This window comes from Pararge aegeria, chromosome 13, assembly GCF_905163445.1.
Source record: "Pararge aegeria chromosome 13, ilParAegt1.1, whole genome shotgun sequence".
In the NCBI taxonomy this organism is placed as follows: domain Eukaryota; kingdom Metazoa; phylum Arthropoda; class Insecta; order Lepidoptera; family Nymphalidae; genus Pararge; species Pararge aegeria.
In genome coordinates, this window is record NC_053192.1 from 16,167,671 (window position 1) to 16,193,245 (window position 25,575).

Here is a 25,575-nt window from a genome sequence, read left to right on the forward strand (position 1 = left end):
TTATCCAAAAATATATACATGACCACTAGCTAAACGAACTATTCATCCAAAAACGAAAAACGAGAGAATTTTATTGGAAAATTAATACATCAAAACTTTTGGCGCAATACATCTCGAAATACTGGTTTCGTATCCGCCATCACTACATATACATATATAAATATAACATCTTAAAGTTAGCAATCCAAAAATATAAAATGTACATGTTGCATTCGTGCGCCCTCGGGTGCCCCGTGCCTCGCAAGCGAACCGCGTCTCTATAGACAAAGTCGTAAATGATGTTTTCGCTTGTATGCGACTTTTGCCTCTACGCCACCAGAGGGTGCAAAAGCCGCCTCAACTGGACGGTTATTCTCGAACTGCGTCGCGTTACATTCATTATTTTACCTCTAACATTGCTGGCGCATTGTTAACATATCCAAACTTCTTAAATACACGTTTATCGAAATCTTTATTTCTTTCAAACCTCAAAAGTTCCACCAAATCATCAATTCTACATATTGGTTTTGGACATGATAATAATACAGAAGCATCCCTTTTCATACGACAACTCCGGGCCTTCCAAGTCTTCTTAAGATTAAAGAAAAAGTTAAGGGATGCAAGACTTAAAGATGAAGAAATTATCATAAAAAAGTATTGAAATCTTTTGACAGAAAATGAAGGTAAATCAAGCCTGTAGATTTTTAAATCGGAATTCATTAAAGATGGGAAAACAAACGGTGGTATATAAATTAAGTGAGGAATCTTTTCCACGGCCCTGCACAAGCAAAGCAATCATAGTCATTCGTAACTTTTGCTTTATAAAAATACGAATCGAAAATATCTCGACGGCAGCACGTCGTCTTATGATTAAGCTATGATTACTTCTAATATCTTAATCTATTATCTATATCTTCTACGTTAAAATATCAGAGAATTCAGAAAAAGGGAATATTTAGGTAGTTATTTCTATATTAAATGGTGCACAACCTTATTTTTTCATGAACGCTAGATTAGTATGGCATTTAGCTTTATCGAGGATCTAAAACCAAAAAGTAATCTATCTAGTAAACTAAGTTTAAGTTGTTGTATCGATAATTTAGTTAAATAGTATAATAGTTATTGAAGTAGGAACTAGGGGTAGGGAAATTGAGTATTTAAATAAATAAGTATATCGTATTCTTTCAAATTAAGATAACAAGTTTAAAGAGGAAATAGACAAACAAACAAATGGAATATGTCACAATAATTTTCCGACGTCAAGTCTAGAGGAATGATAAAAATCAATACTTGCCTTTTGACTGTCTAAATGTTTCATTGCATAGATTTAAAGAATTAACCTATTTAGGCTGGAATGAAACCTTTATGGTAAACTTTAGACCAATAGTAAAACTAAGTATTTTTTTCTTAAACACGATAAAATCTCAAAATACTCACAGCTCGTCGGGTTTATTGAATTATACGCTAGGTGCATCTACTTTATAAGAACAGTGGCTTTTTAATAATTTGAATTTGTACTTAACCTACTTATTTTAAATTCCACCGTGAAAATTATTAGTAGAGCTAAGAAATTCAAGATTTGCTCGATCTCAAAACCTTGTATTGAAAGCGGGTAAACTGAAAAAAATAACATTTGCCAATTTTATAGTAAATGCACAAAACAGTACTTTTATTTTCTTGTAGTGCCGTCATTGAAGTTCCAAATTTCAGTGTTGCAAATATTAAAGATGATCTAAGAAAATTACTTTACATTCAATTTAGAGTTTTTCAAAAATATGATTCCAATAAACGCCCTAAACAAAGTTCTCAAAAATACGTTATGAAAATATAATACAAATACGATAAAATTTATACTAAATATAACCCTGTCTATGACCTGAAGAGTTAAACGCAAATATGAAATTAAGGCCAAAACATGAAGAAGACGTTTCTAGGAAGATCAAATCAATACAAATAAATAAAACAATTAAATACGTAAGGAAAGAATTTATGAAAAGTGTTGCATAGGAAATTGAAACGGTTCGAACACTCTATGGTAAATACAAGGACACTGTTAAAATAATGGAGAGAATTTTAAAATTCAAGGCCTGAGTTATGTCACAACTCCGTTAAATCTGTTTAAAAATCGGGTCTGAATACAGTAGGATAGCGTTAGTAGTTTTAAATGACTAAATGAAGGCAGTCAGGTGGTAAATCCTTAAACCGATGACTCTTAAATTTCTATTGTAACGCAATAAGGTAACGTTGTTAAGAAATTTTAGTACAGCCCAAAAACAAATTAGATTGGTATGTGAATTACCAAAACTAAATATGGATTAAAAACATACTTCCTGACTCCGGCAGTTATTGTATCTTATAAATAATGCATGAGACGTAAATAATAATTTTGAAAAACAAAATTTCCTTCTATGTCAGCATGCCCAAACGAGCAAATATCCGAAATGAATATAAATAACAAAAATAGTTCCTGACTCCGGCAGTTATATTATACTTAAAAATAATGTAAATAAAAAATTTGGGGATCTCGGATGCATGCAAATACAGCTCAATTTTCCGAAAATTATTTTTTGAAGTTGCTGGAAAGTATTATTGGTGGAATGGTGTGTGCGAAATCGATGTTCAGGGTCAGGTCACATTTTAAACAGAAGCTCGAGTAGAAGGTCATCATCTGCGTCCATTGGTGATTCAGGTGCTAAATAGTTAATGATCCTATAACAAACATTTTGAATTAGTATAAGTTTTATTAAGATTAGTTAATAAAGTATAACATATTAAATTATAGTTTTTAACATACCACCTTAAGTTTTATGAAGCATGATTTGTAATATAAAGAGCAAAATAACTTTTAAAAGAAACTTATCGGGTTAAAATAATTAGATTTTAACAAACCACTAACTTTCTTTTTAATCTTTACAAGTATTATGACTAGTTAATTCCTTTTGATCCGTTAAAATTTGCTATGGAAAAAGTTTGTCCACTGCCACTTCAGCTTCGCGTCTTACTAAGCTATCTTAGTTCTTATTTGATTACGTAGATATACTCCTAGCATAGCTCTCTCCATCACCCGCTGAGTGACTCTTGTGTGAGTGACACGCCTTCTTATCAGGCCCATAGTAGGTGAACACGTTTCAGGGGGATTGGGGGTGACAACCTGCTAATGGTATGCGATAATTTATCATTTTCTGCTTCACCCACCGTTAGCAAATACCGTTTATTAAGTTGTTCGTCGTTTACCTGTTAGGCGTGGGTGGAGTACTGGTGATGCGCTGCGACGAGTTTTGGCGGGCAACTGGGAAGAGCCGGGCCACCTTCGCGCTTGCGGCTCGTTCTCTCTGTAACCTGGACAAGAGCAAACACAACTCATGATTACGAGTTGAATACTCAATAAGAGTCCATATAAAAGGTACATGTTAAATTTCGATCAGATTAAAATTTATGTGATTGCGACCAAAAATTCGAAATCCCTTAAATTATCTGAAAATCGTCGAAAATGTACGCACCGTGCGCAAATGACCTTGGGTCTGTTAGAGGTTTCATTTGGTATGGATTGAATCGCTGCATCCATACACTCAAGTTTGGTATTTGACGACATGAATTTAAATAAATCGAGTATTCTTGATCTTGGAGATTCCAGATCTTTTATATACTTTGCAAGTAGTGGAATTATATGATGTAAAAAGTTTCCATCACACAAGCACAACACACAAGCTACGCTTACTTCGGGACTAGAAGGCGATGTGTGTATTGTATATTGAATTATTTATTTATCAATCGTGTCAAATACTTTATCTGTCGAAAGCAGTTAACAATAAATCTATTCTAATATATTCAAAAATTATACATATTAGTAGTGTTATCCTTATCTACAGTTAAGAGTAGGAATACTCAATTAGATTTGGCACCTGAAGTAGGTACTTGGATTAAATTGATTAGTTATTGTTCAATTCGAGTGTAAGAATACAACTTCGTTTTAAACGCATCGTTGGTATTAAAAATAACTAATATTTTAAAGCGTTTATCACAATAAATACCATCGAAATATTCATATATAAATTTCTGATTCAGCAAAATTTATGTCCCCTTATATTTATTTGGCTCAGCTGGTGTTTTGATGGTAAGACTTGAAAAAATATTATATTACTACGAGGATGTAGAAATATTTCGTATTTTTCATAAGAAATGAAATTGAACAAAAAAAAATGCCTGTGGAACATAATTATCTCATGAATCTTTAGTCTTTAGCATCCGATATGGAAATTTATACTTCATGAATAAAAAATATTCACGCAAGCCCTGCGATATTACTGATAGCATACAGAATAGGTTATTTTCGAAGCGTGCCACATATTTCGCTTAAGTTACAGCGTACGTGAGGTACCACATATCAAAGGGGTCGAAACGTGATATTTTCGCAAATATCTTTTATTAGAGGCCTAGCACACAGTTTAATACCTACTTTTAGCAACCGGGTGGGCTATTTAAGTTTCACATATTATTTGGTGTGACTATTACGGAATCTACTTTCAAAGTCAACGATTTTTAAACTTGTGAGATGACGAAATTCTTAAATCTTGTAAACATTTAAACAATTATGATACTCAATAAACATGTGATTTTAATAAAACAGTATTCAATGAGTAAAATTTACATTTACTTTAGATTTGCTTAAGTTTTTAAAAAATAAAGAGAGTTGACGTAGTTCGAAATTGCAAAATTATTTAATCGATTAAGAGAAGATTTCAAGTTGCATCGAATGTTCAAAGAATTAAGTACTCGTATGGTACAGCCCTTATAATGAAACAAGCCGAGAATAAAGTTTCAATATTTTATTTAAAAACATATTCTGTCTGAGTTTATAAGAGACTACAGATATTGGGTAAATCAGGCTCAGTAACTTTATAAAGCTTATATATTTATTGTGGACTAGGAGAGCGCAAAGCGACCCTTAAAAATGTAACAGGCATTTCATTCATAAATGGTTTCAACTTTTAAAATAATCGAAGTTCTTGAAAAACTATTGAATGATTATAAGAATAATTATTGGTGTACAGAGTACAGAAGACGTTGCACAAATAATAACATCTAATGATATAAATATTCATCAATTACTATGTAAATTATTATCATGGTACTGGTACTGCTAAATACATAAATGAAGTCACCTTTCTCTTCAACATGTCGTTTTTACTCATAAAGTATGAGTAAATCTGATGATGAGCGATGGTGATAATTATGAATAAATAAATAAAATATAAATAAATATCCAATGACAATACACACATCGCCATCTAGCCATCGCTCGCTAGGAATCGAACCCACGGCTTTGGGCTCAGAAAGCAAGGTCGCTGCAAACTGCGCCAATCGGCCATATATAATCACCGGTATAATCACCATAATTTTCAGCCTATGATGCCCTCCTGATAAGCACTGGCCCCCTCTTTTATTAAAGAGAAAGATGTAGAGCTTCAGGCTTTGCAAATCTGTCATTATGACCCAAAAATATTTACTTTTCGGTCCGTAACCGTACGTTTTTTCACAATGATCTTGCTGATCAGAAATATGCTGAAAACTTACTTTACTACTTTTTTATTTTGATAATAGTAAACTTTTATTGGACTAAAAATCTAATACCAGAAGCTGATTTTGGTAGAAAAGTGAACGAGCTTCGGCAACATTTCGATAACAGAAACGACGAAACGATTAAGTTAAATATTAGAAGGTCAGCAAAAAATTTACGTAATGCGTTTAATGAAATGTACTAGTTTTTATACACAGGGCTTATACAGCAATTTTAAGCGAAGTAATTATACGGAAGCGAAGTAAGGTTAGTCACATATCATTTTATAAGGAACTGATGAAGCCCTTTAGAGATAGAGGGCGAAGCTACAAGTAAATCTCAGCGAACAAGTACACGTGAAATTTCACATTTCACGTGTACTTGTTCGCTGAACGCAGTTTGTTTGTTTCTTTTCTTTTTAATTGTATTTGTTAGCCACTGCACTGATCTTGACGAAATTCAGCACAAAAACAGCAGTCTGAAGACGAAGATAAGATACTTTGCAAACGGCGACTGCTCTCGTGGAATGTTTAAAATATAAACTTCGTTACTTGAAGTTGACAAAAATATGCTTTTTAGCTAATGAAAATAATCAACACCCGCAGACTATTGTAAACCTAAAACAAACGTTATAAAGGAGTGGAGAAAAGCCAGATTACAATAGTGCTAGTAAATACGAGTCCATCGACTTATTTCTATATTATATTATTACCATAAAAAATTCTTTAAAATAATTGAAAAATAATAAAAAGCAAATGATACTTAGGTGTAATTAAACCAATTTGATATCTAATAACTTACGTTCGTTGTAAATTCCTCCCAAGTACTAGTTGCATGAAAACATTAAAATACAATCAATAAATAAATAAAAAGACGGCATTATTAATTTAGAAAAAAGTTTTGTTGATTTAAAATTTCGAGTGGTTATAACATAACAAGTATAAAGATTGAAGAAATTATAAATTACACCGTACAGATTCTCCTGCTTTTCGCGGCGCACATCAAGCTTGATTTACATTGTTAAGAGTATGACAGGTATACCTATAAGATTCAATAAGCCATTGTTGCAGAACAACACGAATGAACAGCCCAGGTCCTAGCCTCGCACTAGTCCAGGTCAACGTAAATTAAAAAATTATAAATTTCCAAAATTTCTCTGCCGGAATTCGAACCCAGGACTGACCACTTAAAATACCACAGCGCTTATTACTGTGCCATGAAGCAGGCAGTCGGATATGAGAAGCAGATAGAGAGCGATGGAGAAATTAAACCTCTATTTCAATATGCTTGAATCAAACTAGCCAATACTTTCAGATACCTTTTACTTTAAAAATATTAAATGTGAAATGGCAAAGGATATAGTCCAGCCTAGTTAATTAATATAAGCAATTGAAGTACCACTTTTTTAACTGTGAAGCAAAACATCGTGAGGAAACCAGTATACCTAAGAGTTCACCATAATTTTGTAAACCCTTCTTGGCCATCGTGGTGGACTACGGTATACACCTTTCTCATTCTGAGAAGAGACCCGTGCCCTGAAGTCGGCTGGCATCAGTATGGATTAATAATGACGATGGTTATGATATGAGATAATATGTAAGTGGTACATTTCATTTGTTTTATTATCAAAACTCATTTTGTGTAATTTAATACGAATACCTCCAAACTAAGCTATAAAAGGCTTATAACGAATTCAACCCTTATAACCCTTTTTTGGCAAATATTGTATATTATGAACAGTAAAAGCAATATACGCATGTTTGGCTACTCCTTTATACCCCTATTCTCTTCAGAGCTACCCTATGTAAGGTAAATCCTTTAGCTACGGTAGCCATGTCCAAGTAGTAAAAAATGCGGACCATTTTATTAAACAGGTATTAAAATAGCCCTGTATGTATGTACTTAGTCGTCTTACGTAAAAAAATGTTTTTAAGTTAATGTAACTTTGTGTAAAATACAATTTCAGTTAACAGTACTTTAGGTTACTTTAAAACAAATGGAGAAAGTGTAAGAGAATTATTTAACTCTAATTCAAGTTATCAACTAACAACTATAAAACATTTAAATTATCCGAATGTAATAAATAAACAACGAAACGTTGATCATACATTGTATAACTTTTTGTTAAATTATGATGAACATATAAACGTGTATGTATTATTTAGTTGATGCTCTTTCAAATAATTTGAAATAAAAACGTGCTATAAAATATTTTACGAGTCAGCATCAGGACTTGTCCTGGGAAACTTTATTAATAATTGTCACCCTACGTTTACTGCCATAACGAAATAATGTAGCAGTTATATTAGTTTCTGGTAAACAATTTATAACCGGTCAAAGGATTTGAGCCGTACAAAGGATATTTGCAATAAAGAAACATTATAAAGGGAGCGGTAGGTATAGTTGTATTATTATCACTAGTTATATATTAGATTTTATAAGTGGGTCATAATTAAATGATTTTGTAAATACTTTGATATCGCCTTATATAAATTTTATTCAATAAGCTTAGTATTTTGGCATTTAAAGTATATTTTTTATATTTAAGATATATAAGTATGTTTTAGTAGTAAAACGCGAAACGTTTTTCGATACCAGTACAGAATTCAGTAAGAAATTTAATTCCACTCTTCAAAAAGAAGCTCACATACTTAGAAACATTTAAGACAAGACAACATATGTCACAAATATGTAAGATTTCCTTATAGTGTATGGCGTAAACACAATAATACGTTATATTTTGAACACAAAATTAAATAAATAAAGAAATAAATATTCTACGACAATACACACATTGCCATCTAGTCTCAAAGTAAGCGTAGCTTGTGTTATGGGTACTAAGACAGCTGTTGAATATTTTTATGAATATAATACATATAAATACTTATAATATACATATAAACACCATGACACTGAAAAACATACATGTTCATCACACAGACATTTTCCAGTTGTGGGAATCGAACCCACGGCCTAGGACTCAGAAAGCAGGGTCGCTGCCAACTGCGCCAATCGGCCGTCAAGATTAAGCTTAATTAAGTAAGCGATCTTACGTTTATCATTATCATTATCATCAGCTATTAACGTCCGTCTGCTGACCATAGTCCACCTCACATAGGAGAGAGAGATTTTGAGAGGCCAATACGCTGCCCAACGCGAGTTTGAGCGCTTAAATATGGAATCGCTTAATAAATGCGAATAATCTTGGCTGGAACTTGACTGACGCACTGCCGTGTGTCTTGATTACACTTTTGTAACCGGGACTGACGTCTCGTGGTCTCAAAGGCACAGGGGACCCCACAAATTTTCAAATTTTGGGCGGGTACAGAGAAAAAGGAAGAATCCAATACCCAATAAGTCCCGAGATCGTAACATAATCATTAGCCCAACAAAGTCCTCCTACATATTTTAGGTAACACATTAAATCTTAACTAATATTATGAATGCGGAAATGTTAATAGATTTTTTTTTGTTTACGCCATAACAAAACAATCAATCGACTCGATTTGTGGCGAAGAGATAGTTGACAGAATGTATATATTTTTTTTTTATTTATTTATTTATCAAATAAAGCAATTACAATAAAATGGTTAGTATAAAAACACCGAAAAAACCGCAGAGGTTTGTCCTCGGTGCCTATCTGCAACGATTACCTAAGGTGTTAATTAGAAGAATAAAACCAGCTGTGGGAAAAACATACTGCTACATTGTAGAACGATAGGAACCTACATAGATAGGAATACACATAGTTGATAGAGTAACATAGACTGCTTTTGGTCCTGGATAAAGATGAAATTCCTATAAGTTTAAAGAAACATTCGAGTTTTTACACTTAAACTCACCCTTCATCCGAGATCTAACAAAAAAACCAATTGACTTGAGATTTTTTGACTTTAAAGTTAGTTCAAAGGACAGATAGTAACTTACAGTGGAGTGCATAGAGGGTATGCACAGGGTACGCAGATGATATAAAATTAAGAAAGTCTCCAGTACGAGTTATAAAAACGTTAGCGTAGGCTTTTTATAACTCTTACAATGTAAGTTAAGTCTTTCATCACTCTTACTGGAGATTTTCTTCATTTTATACCATCAGCATACCCTGTGCATACCCTCTGTGCACGCCACTGGTAACATAGGCCACTTTTAGTCCTGAAAAATCATGAAACTAATGAGGTTTGTTTACAGGAAAATCGTCTTTCATTTACAATCTAGCAAAACACGCGATGGACTTGAATTTTGGTTTGGTGTACAGAAATATTTGAATTTCCAAACCAATATCATGCTTCCTTCCTCACGGTGTTAGCCATGGTCTGACTATACTTATTCAACGCGGGTAACACTGTGGGACGCAGATAGTAAGATGCAATAACTAATTGTTATTTATGCAACTGCTGTAAGGGGTAAAACACGAAGGTGGGTTAATAAAATGAAATCTCTAGCGGTGTGCTGTCAACTTTAATTGCACACTTTTTTGCAAACTCAACAATAAAAATATCGAAGAAAAATGGCGGGGATTCGAAATTCACGTTTATTACGGCGCGCGGCGTTCTATTCTTGAAATTCATACAGATACTACGCATTGAACAGTAATAATGTGGCTTTCTGTTGAGTAAACCCTTTGCACACGAGGGATCGAAAAAAACAAAAGAGAGTTATTATGAAATTCAGTACAACATTTTATCATGATATGGCTATTAGGACATTAGGTGTCTCAATGTTGGCATTAAGCTAACTGCTACCAAATATAGGATTTAAATTATGGAAGTACATAAAGAAATAAAATAATATTTAAAGACCCCATTAAACAATTTATGAATTCAGTAATGAGCATTTGCAGTTTACTTCATTAATGTATAATAGCGGATAGCAGATCAATATCATCAACAACTTAAGTGTTGAAGATCCGCTTACGGCCTTACGTAGTTTTTAAAATCATAGTTGTAATTAACGGACTACGCATGCCCCCTCAAGGAAAGTGCAGAAACCATCGCCTGTAAACAGAGCAACACTTCGCAGGGCATACTAGTGACACGTCCCAGTATGCCCTGCGTGTTGCTTAGTTGCATAAAAAAAAAAATATATCAGGGTTCTACGGTTTTACACCATTTATATCCAAGGGTACTTTAAAGAAAGATATCACAACTCATCGAGATATTATATTAATGTACGATGAAAAAAAATAAAAATATACACATATGGCTATTAGGACCTTAGGTATCTCAATGTTGGCATTAAGCTAACTGCTACCAAATCTATTATATAGGATTTAAAGTATGGGAGTATAAAAAGGAATAAACTAATAATTAAAGACCCCATTAAAAAATTGATGAATTCGAGAATGAGCATTTGCAGTTTACTACATTAATGAATATCTATCTACTGGCTATCTTTGCATCCTCTCGTATAACTACGTCCATAGTTTTAACGATAAAATTTGCACTAAATACCTGCAAAAACTATGTAAAGATAATGGAAACTAAGATTTCGTGGTAAATTAACATTTCTTAAAAACAGTTCAGTAACTCCGATTATAATTATTTCGACCCAGTTCGAAATATCGACAAATTCCATAACATTATCGTGGTATGTACCCGTTGAACTATATATAAGAAGAGATATGTTTTTTTATAGTTTTAATTTACAGACAGAAGCCGATGTTCAACTTGATAGTAAGTTGAAACACATAAAAAACACATATAAAAACAATCAGCAGATTTTAATAAATTATATTAAATAATTATAGTGCCAAACTTACTTGATCTTGGACTGCCTCATAAACTGCTGAATTTTCCTCGCTGCCTGATTTTGACGTCTTTGGGAATAAGTCCGTCTGTGTGGAAAAAGTATTCCGTTTAAAAAATTATCTTAATGCATTCTGAATTCGTTGTCTTAATGAAATTGATGACAAACTCAAATAAACATCAATAACAATACTCAGTATAAAAGTGAAGAAACTCCAGTAAAGAGAAAATGTCTTTTCAACCTAACTAACTTTAATAACGTTACTTGACTGTTTTTTTATATCGAAATTATCGTCATGTGATTTATAAAATTCGCGTTACATTCTTGATTCATTGGCTGAATAATTATTATATTTAACTGTCTCGTTGGTTTAGTAGTGAGCACATTCGATTGCAGATCACAAAGTCCTGGGCTCGATCCCAGGGTCGGACCACAGAATCGTAGAAAGATGGATAGTATTGGATTCTTTTTTATTTTACTACCCACCCGAAATTTAAAAATATAGCGGTTATTCACCATTTAGCTTCGGTCGGACTATGGGAGTGCAGGAATAGAACCTGTATTTGCAAACTCACTAGTGCACTGTCACCTGCGTAATCGGGAAATCTCTCTGGAGATTGAAAATCGGCGAATGAAACTGTATTAATATCACCCATTACCGGCCCACTACAGGTCTTTAGGTCTATGGGTCTACTTTATGAACGAGAAGGGTTCAGCCATAGTCCTCGACACTGGCCAAATGCTGATCGGTGGACATCACACTTCTTTGAAAACATCACGGAGAACTCTCAGGCATGCATATTCCTCACGATGTTTCCTTCACCGTTAAAGCAAGTTAGAATAGAATAGAATAGAAAAACTTTATTGCAACACAACACAATAGGAAAAATACAAGGAAAACAGTAATAGTACTTAGTGCTAGGGTGCAAAGGCGGCCTTATCACTAAAAGTGATCTTTTAAAGGCAACCTGAGCGAGTTATATTAATTGATCGAGTTATATTAATTTCGTGGGCTTGAAATCCGATTATGTATCTGGTGAAATTAGAACCTCTCTTTTGATACTAACTTTATAGGGGTAGTGGCTAGACGACGCTCCCTCATCATGCGATAGCCACGTTGGATGACTGTAGCTGCCGCGTGCATCTGCTTTAAGTACGCGAACTGAAACAACGAGTAAGCGCGTATTGTCTAGCCCATCCGTAAGCAAATTTTATTTACAACCAAAGTGTTGAGTCTGGTTTGGGTTCCAAGTTGCTAGAATGGCAACCTCGCATCGGTAAACACAGCGTTGGTATACCCCCCAAGAGGTGGACAGCTGATATCCAACTCGCAGATAGTGGCAGGGAGCCACTGGACCCAAGCGGCACGAGAACGTGGTATTTGGCCTATGAAATACCTATGTCAAGCAGTGGACATCCATTAGATTTTGATGGTGATGACGATGATGAGTGAGTACCTTTAGTCAGAAATATGGTCAAGAATAACCCAAACACTTTTTCTGTGAAACCATTTTTTTTTTAATTCCACTACTAGTTAGCCCTTCACTGCAGCGATGGTGTCTAAGATGGTAGCGGGGTAACCTGTTTGGGAGTACGGTAGTCATAACAGTTCAGTTTCTAAGCTACATCGCACCGGAACACTTAATCGCTTAGCGGCACGTCTTTGTTGTTAGGGTTGTAACTAGCCACGGCCAAAGCCTCATACCAGACCAGACCAAAGGAAATTCAGAAATTTTAAATTCCCAAACAACGCTTACCGTTTCGCCAGGGAGGTAGTCAAGTCAACAACACAGATTATTAATATTTTAAGTGCTTTTAACCTCATTTTACAGCAGTCGATATCTTGAGGGTAGTTGAATAAAAAAGTATACCTGTTTGTAACGCCGGTAACAGTTCTGTATGGTAATGGCGGCCGCCGCGGCCCGTCGCTGCAACTGCCTGCCTCGATACTGCCGGTACGCCTTCTGAATCGTTATGGCTGCTGAGTAGAGCTCCCGTTGCTCGCGATCTAGGAATAAATAACATCACCATCATTATTAATCCATCATCGACCCACTTCAAGGTGCAGGTTTCCTCTCAGAAAGAGAAGGGTGTAGGCCAAAATTCAAATTCAAATTCAAAGATGTTTTATTCTTCTCACAGGCACTTATAAAGCGTTCATACATATAACATGTTACCACTAATGTTAGGTGATGGTGATAACTGCATTCGGAAACTTAAAACTAAAAGCTAGGAGGGTCCCAATCGCGCCCTGGTCTTAAAGCCCAAAACACTCTTAGCCAAGTTTTTTTTTAGCTAATTTTTTATAATACATGTAGTCGTTAATATTATAATAGGATTTTTCATTATGCTTACGTTTTATATAAACTTAAAACTTATTGAGAGACATCTCAAGGATTTCATCTGGTAATTTGTTATAAAATGATATACAATTTACCTTAACTCAATTACGTCAGATTGATGGACACGGCTTTATAGGAAGTGTCCCTCGCATATGGTGCGAATTATTGCTTTGCTCAAAGGCGATGGGTTCAACTTAACATAAGGTGGACAATCTGCTTAGTCAAAAAATTCAAATTCAAAGAATCCTATTAATAAACAAGTCCGTCAATTAATACTATTAAATAATTCACGCTGGCCACCCAGTGCGCATTTTGAGACTTTACACGCCTTTGAAAATATTATGGAGTACTCTCTGGCATACTCCTTTACGATTTTCTTCAACGTCAAGTGATTATTAATTTATGAAATTGCACATAAACCCCAGGAGACAGAGGTAAATTTTGGGGATCGATATCGGTCTCTCCAAAAGGTAGGCTGGAATACTAACCACTAGGCTATCACTAGGCTACAGCTGCTTGATATAATTATGCGCATAATTAAAGTTAACGAGCTCCGCCCCGCGGTGTGACTTATTTACCGCGGGGAGCAGCTAGTCTTCACATATAATAAACACTTAAAGAGACGATGAATGGTCCATTTTTTGCACGGTTGTTCGTGCTGACCCCTACAATGGTTGAACCAATTTGAATGTAATTTTCTGTGCTGTGTGTAGAACTATTGCTGTGTGTAAGATAAACTTAGGCTTAAATAAAATATAAATGTAACAGTCAAAATTGTTAAAAACATAAACAAAACGTATAAATCATGTAGTGATGAACTAAAGCGACGTATGCCAGCATATAATTCATACCATTATAAGCAATTTCCATCTTATCTCAAGTGTACACTTGCTATGTCATAATTGGTACAATAGCCTGGTTTGGTGTCATAGAGAGTAATTGGTATTATAATAAGACAAGTGTCGTGCTATACGATTAAGACGGTTAACTTAGTTGCTTCGAAGAAATGATAAACGATCAAAATTTTTTGTTTTGCCAAGGAAGACAACAATCATGCCTGGTATAAGGCAATAATGAAGTCTAGGTTAAAGCGCGCTTGCCTAGGAAATTCCTATTTACTTTGATGGTAGGTACTCAAGATTTACGTTGCTGGGAAAGCGTTTCAGACCTTATCAGAAACGTGTATGAAAAACGTTTCGAGCGTTAAGATCCTATTATGGGTACGGTTAAGTCATTTTGAGAAATAATATGATTCTTTGAACCTTACCACCAATTGAAATCTCAATCGATCAATGAATGATAGAATGAAAGTGCAAACTAATCATAGATAAAAGAAAACTGTACTTAAGTGTATGCTAACCATTGAGGGTAAGACTTGAGAAATGCGTGGTTGTATTCAAGAATTCCTGCAATGTTGCCGATGTGGTTGGTAGAGCGTTTCGTGGTGACGCTGGAGGGGGAGACAGCGCAGATCCAGGCGACACCGAACCCGAAGAGCATGGAGTGGATCCGCCGCAATATCTGAATCAAAAAAAGAGATTAAGTTTAAATTCTCTCTGAAAAGGGGTATAAGTTAGAGCTGCATAAACTTGAGACAGTTAATTGTGCGAGAATATCTGTACCAACATGCAGATATGGAAAAAAAAATCTAAGGTATTTCTTGAACTCTGTAATATTTGTGTTTATAAAGGGATCGACAGGTGGGTAGATTCTGAAAATGCGTTAGTTCTGGCATAAATCAATTATGGGCGTAATATAAATAATAAATAAATGTACCTACCTATTGCTCTGGTCTTGGTTTATTTTAACTCAATTAAAAGTGACTTTGATAACGCATTTTTATCTAGGTATGTGTGTGGTTACTTAAACTTGATATTTATTTTAAGCTCAGATCAATACAACTACTGCGGTTATTTATAAAGTTATTTTATTACCTGTAAGTGTTGTCACAGAATTCAAAGCTGAATTCGGTGCTAAAAGTGGTGGAGTCATCAAGAAGTGGAACCATTAGTGTGTCTTCACTGCCACCAGTGCCGCTGTCCAAGTCACATCCGTTAAGAAGGGACGAGCTTTCGTTCTATAAAGAACATGAGTATTAAAAAAAAGCATAAGAATGGTACATTCTGTGAAAACCTTGCAAAAAATGTATTGGGATAGGGATCAAAAAAGTAAAAAAATGGTAGGTATATTGTATTCCACTAAAAATTTAGCTGAATTATAGTTCAACACCTTCGTTGAACTATAATAATTCAGCTACATTTTTATTGGATGAAAAAGTTATTGAGCTTTGCCAAGTGGGTTCAAATCAATAGAATTTTATCGTAATTTTTTTCAATCACTGTTATTATTTAATCCACAGACGTAATTTACGATAGCGGATAATTAAAATATTGGCTTTCTCAATATTATGGTTCAAATGAAAATAATAAAAAACATTGATCATAGAAATGTGAAAATAATATTTGCAAAATTTGATGAAAAAAAATCAGATTTTGTAATTATTATCTTATTAAAAGATTACCTTTATTCTCTCTGGCATAGCAGCTATTATTTGCTCTGCCAACGTGAATACCCGGTCATCCTGCTCCCCTGAAATATTTTAGTATAGTGGAATCTCGGCTACGTTGGATTAAAAATACAGCTATCGTCATGAAAGCTGAAACTGCGCAGGAGTAGATTCAAATGTTTAATTAGAAGTATAATCTTATATAACTTTCGTAACGAGTACTGCGTAAAGTATATTTTCGCTTCATTTTAGTTGTCATTACCATATTTTCAGGTTTCTTTTTCTTATTTATTTTTAAAGCAATCATAGTAGAATAACCATATATTACATTACACATATTGACATTTAAACAATTATTAAACAACCAATCACCACTTAGTATAAGATAAACAATATCAAATTTGGTGCCATATTACAAAACGGTGTATAAGCATACTTACCTTTTTAATTATTTCAATGCAAAATGGTTTTTAACTACACATAAAAAGCCGTTACATTAGTATCGATTCATGCAAGCAGTTTAGCCATCATGCAGTGTTTTAATTGTTTTTCGTGATAAAAGATTTATTATCACTTGTATTTTTATTCTTGTTCAGTGTAAGGTTACAAGGTTGTTAAATAAATAAAAACCAATTAGGACTGTTGTGTTCAGAAGTACAGTGATTGTGGATAGACCAATTCGAACCATTTAAAGCGACACCGATGGACAACATCGAATAGTAGAGCCGATTGACAAAAATCTTGATATACATCCACAAGTTAAAATTGTAATAATCACTGATTTGTTTGATTGTTAATAACTCATTATTAATAAACGTTACTTTTTCTCCATTGACAAAGTGTTATATTTTTGTAAATCGGCTCGGCTTTAATAGGTAACTACAGACAACACCGGGGCATCTCCGCTCGATAGGATACAGATACAGAAGAATCTACAAGTGGTCTACCGATAGCGATGACATAGAGCTACGCTGGCGACAGAGAAAAGACAGACGACGAAGGAGAAGGCCAGAGAGGCCATGCAACTACGACATTTACAACATCAATAACAAGTCGAGCGGAGGGGTGGCTGCGACTTGAAATGGTATAGAAGTATCAAACAATATTCGTTACAGACGCTTTTGTATTAATAGCAGCCAATACATATAATATGAGGATGAGAATTTTTGGTGTAGCTTACACCATTCAAGTTATTGCCAATCAGTGTTGAGCTATTCCCTCGTTATCAGTTCATGCCAATTTGTTCAACGTTATCCAAGATTGAGCAATAAGAACGGTACATACATTAATTTATCTCAATACTCAAAATCAAAATATTAAACTTTTAAAAGTCCTTTGAACTAATATATTTCGATTTAATAATCAGTGAAGTTTTAAATTTAATATGTATTTTTAGCAGTTTTCAGTTATTTTGACAGAAATTCAATTGGATTCTTCTGTTAGTATTTTTCAGATGCCCATATCTTCCAGGTTTTAATAGCACGAGATTAATGTATTTCAGTTGGTATTACTTCAGATCAAATTTCATCGACCACTGGTTCTTTCGTCTTTGATGGTTTTGCTCCTCAATAGTTTTAAATTGAACTCAATGTACAACAGCAAGTCACTAGCCGTCTATACCGTTTCGCGTGTGCAGCGAACTGACCTGCAGCGGGGGGGTCGGGCGCAGGCGAGGGCGGCTCAGAGAGGGCCTCCACGTCTATCAGAGGGCTGGCCGCGCGCCGCGCCGCCGTCTCGCCTGGACGGACAACAGTCAGTCGCGCGCTGTGCCCGATTGGGATCGATAACCTCGCCAGCGGTTTTGTTTATTCACTCTTATTACACCCCCCACATAAAAATTACGATCTGCTGTAGCAATATCATCTCTTTATTCTCATGTCACTTACTTCTACAGCTTTTACGAAATTAATGCATCTAATATAAAAAAATAAATATGTTGTAGCGCTTTTTTTTTTGCAGTACCTTTTTCATATAATTGAGGTCTATTAATATTACTTTTGTCTGTTTTATTATTATTTTTAGTTTAAACATCTACATCAGCCTGTTTTGGAAAACTTTATCAATGTTGGAATCTGTTTTAGGTAGAATTATTATCTTTCATTTCAAATTATATATTTAATCGAGGTAAATAATTAGGCGTTGTATTAGCAGTTTTTCAGTTTCTCTTTATGAAACTATGCATAAAACCATATATTTAAGCTGTTTGTGTTACTAAAAGAAAGTAATGGGTATAATTAAATTTTCTGTTTAATTTTTTTAAATTGTTAATTTAAATTATTGAAGTTTTCTAACAAATTGGTTGGTATTGAAAACAAAATAAATTTGTTTATTTTAAATTTACAAGGAGCTTTTTCACAATCTAAAAACCGCTGACAATGTCAATATATACCTCAGGATAAGAACGCAATTAGTAACAAAAAATTGGAAATAAAATATTTCGTTCCTCCAAGTTAGGCGCCGTGCCGATGAAAATAAATAATTGTTTGCAAATGAAAACTGAACTTTCTAAAAAAGTAAATGATATAATGATTTAAACTTACAGAGAGCAAGGTCCATACGTCGGCCATTTTTTGAGTCACCAAGACTATCCTCAGATGTATCAGAATCAAGGGGTAAAGACATGCTTCTTTCCCATCTGTAAATGCAATATGAAAAGCGTTTGAATAACAAATTGATGTGAAATTTAAGTAATATTTTCATTTCCTGAAACAAATTTTAATAAAATTTTAATCTTATCTTGCACTAATGTGCAAATTTAGTTAAAGGTAATCCTTTAACTAAATTAATTCATGATAACTGTACTTTTTACCTGAATACTTCGTTGGTATATTCATAAAAATGTGTTCAACTTTTTTTCCCCTAATTATATGCTATAATTATATAAAAAAAGATCCTTATGGATAAACTACTTTATGTCTAGGGCGCGGTCCATTTCAGTCTTAGCTTAGTCAAGAAGAAATTCAGAATCCTTACCTAGCAGATGACGTTTCTGACTTATCTATGGCAGAACTGGATCTAAACGCATCTGCCATATTGATACCACTGTCTATAGATGGTCGTTTGACCAAGTTGCTCTCCAAACTGCCTGAACGACTCTTTTGGGATAAACTGAAATGAAAATACGGAAATATTAATATTTGTTGAATCCCCTATTAAGATTCAGACAACGCTGTAAGCTAAGCGAATTAAATTACAGTAATTTCTAGAGTAAAGGATGTAAATAAGACCGTTAGTGAAAGTCATATTTTTGATTATTTTGCACCTGTTTTTATTGCGAACATCGTTGGCACACCAGATTGTCGCACAGTTGTGACTATCTGGTGTTTTTACACTTTATACCACTTGTCATGGCAACTAGTGTGGTGAAAGAAACAAAGTGTTTCAACCTCTTTTTATATTATTGACAGTCACTTTGGTGTAACAATCTAGTCTGATCACAAGTCCAATACTTAAAATATACCCATTTCAAATCGCCTAACACTATCGCTTAAACAACTAAAATTTATTTTACGAGATTATCATTGATCAAAAACAATTTTCTCTTTATAATATTAATATTATAATATGACTTTCACAGATACCTATCTTGCAAAGTTGTTTTAAATGCGAAATCTCAAAATTATTTAATTTTAAGAAGACCTAAGCAGAAATTCACTTATTAATCGTCAAGTCTATCTGATTATAGTGACTGTATCATTGGTTTGGAAGGACCACTCTAGCATGAATTTGAGCATTTGTTCTTTACCAACAGCAGCATTTTACAATTTCACAGTCATTATTCTGTCTTGCGAGAGATGTAAGCAGAGAGGTATGCTTCCAAGTAATCTTGTGAATAAGATTGCAATAACAATATAAACTCCATTTTTTTCTAACTTGTTTTATAATGTAAACAATATTTTTATAACTGGTTAGTGTAAAGTTTGTTTAAAAATTTAAAAATAACAAGTGCGATGAAACAAATGAAAACAAACATGATAAAAAGAGATTTTCTTTATGTATACGGTATGAAGGCAGCTCTGCGATAAACTACTACTAAAAAAGTACAAACTAGCGGACGGAACCGAGAACGAACAGCAGCGTTTTCTGAGCTACTACTAACATCTACTGCGATCACCAATCTGGTTGGAGGTTGGGGAACTGGAACTGCTATATGCTATTCATGAGTGTGTTATAAATGTTCTTAACATAATATTGCTAACATCAAAAGACCATCGTGTTCGACTCAAGGATCTCAGCGATCTGCTAGGGAGAATGATGAAATGTAAGTCTCAAAATTACTCGGAATTCTTCACAATAAAAGCTGCAACGCTGTGGAATGCACTCCCTGACGATGTTCGTCGCTCTAAATTCTATTCTCAAATTTCTCAATCCTATTTCCAAAAGCCGCGTTAGGTATCACTATTTGTCATTATAATTATGTTGTTCGTATAAGTGCATTTATATATCTATAGTAAATATATATAAATATTTATAATAATATATACAACATTATTTTATTTTTATCTTTTAATAATTTATTATATTAGTTATTAGCAGTATGTACTTGAGTGTGTATATTTATGTATTGTTTATAGTATTTGCGATTTCCCATCTCTTATGTATATTCCTATCGTTAGGATTACCTGGCAGAGATCACTTTAAGTGATAATGACGCCTTATGCTTCTATTTTTTTTTAGTATATTATAAATTTCTCCTACAGTAATAAAGATGTTTACAGTAAAATAAACTTAATAAGACAAGTAAGAAAGAAATTACTATAGGTATAATGTATTTCCATGTTGCAATTTTCATGATCATTACCTATGAGGTCTCCGAAACACAGCGTCACCAGTGGGTGGGTGAATACGGTCGAGTAAAGCTGCCAGGCGAGAATGCCCAGCGCGGCGAGCTGTAGCGGCAGCGGCCCTGGCTCCTGCTTCACTTCGCGTGCCAGCGCTCCACCGAGCCAGCACTACTGCGGTTTCGATATGACCTTCAGCACTTGCTACCATCTGAAATATTGGATAGAAGCATTCGTTACTTTGCGGAAATCCATTATATATTATGAAAATTAAGCGTAATTTGCTATAGTCCGCGTAAAGCAGAAGAATCTGTATGGTGTAATGTGTAATTTCTTCAATCATTATACTCCACACCAAACAGATCTTTGGCATTGTACTTTCTACGCACGTTTCGCTCCGAAACCGGAACATCCTCAGGAGATGTTGACCTTACAATGAATAATTGTTTATATAACTATGTTGACGAAGGAGATGTTCTCGATGAAGGAGGTGTCAACATCTCCTGGGGATGCTCCGGTATCGGAGCGAAACGTGCATTGCCGAGGATCTGTTTGGTGTGGAGTATTAGGATTGAAAAAAAATATAAATTACACCATACAGATTCTCCCGCTTTTCGCGGACTATAGCAAATTAAGTTTAATTTTCATAATATACCATCTGAAATACGAAGAAAACAAAAACTTTTAACAGCCTCCCTGATGCAGCGCTGTGGTTTTAAGTAGGAGTTTCCGGGATCGACGGCAGGGGCAATTTGGGAATTGTCAGACCAGACCGACTTTACCGACAAAAGCGTGCCGCTGAGCAATTAGGCGTTCCGGTATAAAACGGATTAGATGTATGGCTTTAATATAACTGCCATACCCATAACAGAATAGCCCGTTACCATTTTATACGGCATCTTCACTTACCAACCATTGCAATCAAGGGCTAAATTGTAGTAGAAAAATATTAATAATTGCGCGCTCGATGTTGAAATAAAAAAAAATCATGGATATTATGTAAATGCACTTTGAATATAGTCTTCTAATAACTTGTTTTATTCTTTGCTTTGAAAAGATTTATTCCTATTCTAAGTCCAAACTCCGTATAATCTGACGAATGTTTCTGGTCGGGAATACACATTACTCAGAAAAATTCTACTCTACATAGACAAATCATTACATTAGTTTTCCAGCAAATTGATCTTACGATATAAACCAAATGTTCCTTGGCGTTTCGCATTATATTTTTGGTACAATTACTCATACTCACCAGTGGAGTACAATTGTCACTATCCCTTGCACCCAAGTTGACCTCTTTCTCCAGAGCTAAGCTATTGTCATCTTGTCTCCACCGTAATAGAACAGTAGTTAACTTTGTATATCCTAAAGCCGCTGTCAAGTGAAGAATTGTTGAGCTATCCTCTCCGGGTTCTGTGGTGAATCCTTCAGAGTTGCCAAAGGATCGTGCACTTAGGGAATGGCAAAATGTCACCAACCGGTCTTCGAATTTTGGGTTGGAGTACAGTTGTACATCTTCGATCTGAAATTTAAATAACATAACGTTGATTTGGCACTACTCATAAATATTTCGGTCGAATTAATCACTATTCCTTATATCGTTGAACTCAAGACTAAAACAATTAAATCAAAAAATCTTTGATAATAACTAACCATTTTTTAATATAATAAAAACCTTGAACCAACGGCCAAACTCAATCAGAAAACTATACTGCATAAAGGAATTATTTAATAGTAAAATTTTGTATACGCGATCTTCTCAAAACAAATAATCAAACAATTTTAATTCCTATAGACGTCCACTGCTGGGCATGAGTCTATAAAATGTTATGGTCCGGTGCTTCCTGAAAATCATTTGATGTCATCTGTTCACTTAAGCGGGGTCTTAGGGTCGATAACTAATGTGAGATTGTCATTCCAGTACTATGCAACCCCAGCGGCTATCGATTCTGTGAGTTATGGTGCCACATCCACTGCCACATCAGCTTCGCGGCTCGTTAAGGTATTTTGGTAACCCTGGCCAGTTCTTAACATCGAAATAACATAGTTTTCTCATTGAACCAAACTCAAGCTAAGTGTCTATCAAACCTTATATAACCAGTTTATCAGTACAACGAAGTATTATAACGAAATCTTTTAGCTAAGTATTTTACCTAAGTTAAGTTTTACCTGATTATTATCATCCAGCGGCTCGATTTTTAACTGTAGTCGACCATGCAGTCGCTGCAGTCGCTGCAAAAGCGAAAATCTTCTAAAATCCAGCGACGGCAGTGGTGCAGATGCGGGAGACGATGGTGCCAGAACAGGGCCTGCTTTGTATTCAAAGACAACTGTATCTGATACAACGCGACCTCCTCTAGCTACTTGCAATGCTGCCAGACCTGCTTCGTGTGCTGAAATTTAAATAAAATAATGAGAAAAAAAATAGTTTAAGAATATACTATCTTTACCAGTGTTGAAAATTTGCAAACATTTTGTTTTCCTAATTCCTATTTTTTAAAGTTTATTCAAAATATTATTGTTTCAATTCCAGTCCAATAATTAAATCATCATCATTAATTATTTAAGTCAAAAGTAATATATTATGTGAAACTAATTCAATTTTATTCAGATAGACGTAACTGCAGATCAAGTATTAAAAATAACTAACCTGGACAATAACACCTAAGAAGACCATTTTGTACCAGGATTGACGGCACTGGGAAATTATCAAAGAGTATTGTGTACTGGTCAGAGGTGTCCGTCCATGGTCCAGCAACTAACACTTTTACACCTCCTTCAGGATAAGCCCATTCCGGAGAATAGTCTGTAATACTTAGAGTCCCTTCACCCGGACTATCTGTTTGCATCTTATCATTTTCCTCTTCAGTAAGAGGCATGTTGCCACATAAAAGCTGTAATATAAGTTTTTTTTTGGTATTATTTTTATTTTTAAAGTTATATATTTTAAAGGCGACCATTAATTTTAGCCTTAATGTCTAAAAATTCGATTTTTAACAAAATTAACTTACAATTAAATCGAAACAAAACATTAAAACACTAAGACAACAGTAACCTAAATGAGGCAGCTTATATGAATAGGAAAACATGAGGAATATAGAGTTTTGCGGGTTTATGATGAGCTTAAATTTAAAAAGGTTAGCACATATGAATTATAATTATTTTAATTTACTGATTTTTTAAACAAGTTTCATTCGGTAATCCACTGCCTCTAAATATCTGCAAATTATAATGATTTTTGAGGTACCTGTTATCTGACCATATTACAATAAGGATCCAGAATTGTACTAAAAACTATAAATTGTAGTTAAAACAGCTTAACTGATCGATTTTATGGAATTAATACTTACAATCGGGTTCGTTGATATAGTACTAGGATCTAAAACCTCCAGTTCAGGAAAATCACCCAGCATATCAAAAGCGTCCAAATTAACAAACACATTGTCATCGACTACGTGAGTAGGCGATGCTACTGCTTCACAGCTTTCTATAAAGTCCATTGTATCTATTCCTGAAACCATCACATTTGCAGTCTCAGTTGACCGCACAGCACTACGGTCTAGTTCACAAGTCGGCATATTTGCTGACAAAGTTTTTTGAATATCTTCGTGGGATAACTCAAGAGTTTCATCGAAAAAGCCGCTAGATGTTTCTAAATGGCTATCTGTTCCTAATAAAACTAAAGTATCGTCACAATGTTCGGTATGAATTTTACTTTCTAAGCGTTCCACTAAATCTGGATAGCGAGATGGCGTAGAGGGTGCACTTGCAATAATGTGGGTTCGACTTCTTGGCTCCAATTTTATTTTTCTATCAAAGGTTTCAATCTCAACTTTTTCCTCGACACGACTTTCCACTTTGAATGTTTGCTCTGTATTATTCAAATGAGTGGTCTGCTGGCTGTCTGGTATTTCTCTTTTTAGTACAAACGTTGGTTTATACTGTTGCCGGTACCTGTCTCTTGGCTCTTCGCAGACAAACGAAGTTACTGACAGCGGTGAGACTAGGGAGGAATGTTGTTGCGTACTATTGCTAGTACCGTTCAGAATAAGTAAACCTCCGCCTCCTTGTATTTGCCCTAAGGAAAGTAGGAGTGGAGACGACTGCGTAGTTTGCCTATGATCTCTCGTGTACTGTCGTGGTGGTTGCGCCATAGGTCTCGGTGAAGGGCCTGTGGTAGATGAAACATGGTGATCCGAAGGAGGTGGTTTGGCGGTTTGGATGCGTCGTAACGGGTGAGCACAAGTCCTGGAATCTTGACAGGTGGAGTCAGGACATCCACATTCTAGTTGCCTTGCTAATGCTGCTGCTCTTGCGGCACGTTGCTTCTCCATCAATTGACCGACAATGGCTTCCACCGTCTCCGTCGTCTGAAACATTTTCCCCTAAATTTAATTGTGAGTTTAACCTATTCCACAGTTAATATTCAAAAGAAGTATTTAATTCATAATAGTAAACATACCGAAATTTCCAAGTCACTGTTATGATCCGGCTCATCTTCACTGAAGACTGGAAAAAGGAAACATTACAAATTAAAAAAAAATTTTTTTAGTCTATTCTGAAACAATTTCCACCGAGCTTATATACATTCATAGCCTTAATGATCAACATCAATTAATATCATTATTAATACAGAGTCATAATCCCTCCCTCTTCATAAATATTCAA

The 25,575-nt window shown here is 34.7% G+C and overlaps 1 protein-coding gene across 1 annotated transcript in view; it reads right to left on the reverse strand.

Moving 5' to 3' along the window:
* Positions 1–2,000: 2,000 nt before the first annotated feature.
* LOC120628618 (calmodulin-binding transcription activator 2) overlaps positions 2,001–25,575 on the reverse strand; it is a 243,522-nt gene continuing 219,947 nt past the window's right edge. The window contains exons 7-23 of the mRNA XM_039897082.1: positions 25,370–25,416; positions 24,258–25,292; positions 23,558–23,801; positions 23,077–23,300; positions 22,160–22,429; positions 20,928–21,118; positions 19,100–19,234; positions 18,667–18,761; positions 17,772–17,864; positions 16,142–16,209; positions 15,555–15,697; positions 14,981–15,141; positions 13,150–13,286; positions 12,346–12,440; positions 11,292–11,366; positions 3,214–3,318; positions 2,001–2,688 (exon numbers count right to left, since the gene is read on the reverse strand). Coding sequence (XP_039753016.1) covers positions 2,610–2,688; positions 3,214–3,318; positions 11,292–11,366; positions 12,346–12,440; positions 13,150–13,286; positions 14,981–15,141; positions 15,555–15,697; positions 16,142–16,209; positions 17,772–17,864; positions 18,667–18,761; positions 19,100–19,234; positions 20,928–21,118; positions 22,160–22,429; positions 23,077–23,300; positions 23,558–23,801; positions 24,258–25,292; positions 25,370–25,416 — 3,197 coding nt within the window. The 3' untranslated portion in view covers positions 2,001–2,609. The remainder of the gene's footprint in view (positions 2,689–3,213; positions 3,319–11,291; positions 11,367–12,345; positions 12,441–13,149; positions 13,287–14,980; positions 15,142–15,554; positions 15,698–16,141; positions 16,210–17,771; positions 17,865–18,666; positions 18,762–19,099; positions 19,235–20,927; positions 21,119–22,159; positions 22,430–23,076; positions 23,301–23,557; positions 23,802–24,257; positions 25,293–25,369; positions 25,417–25,575) is intronic.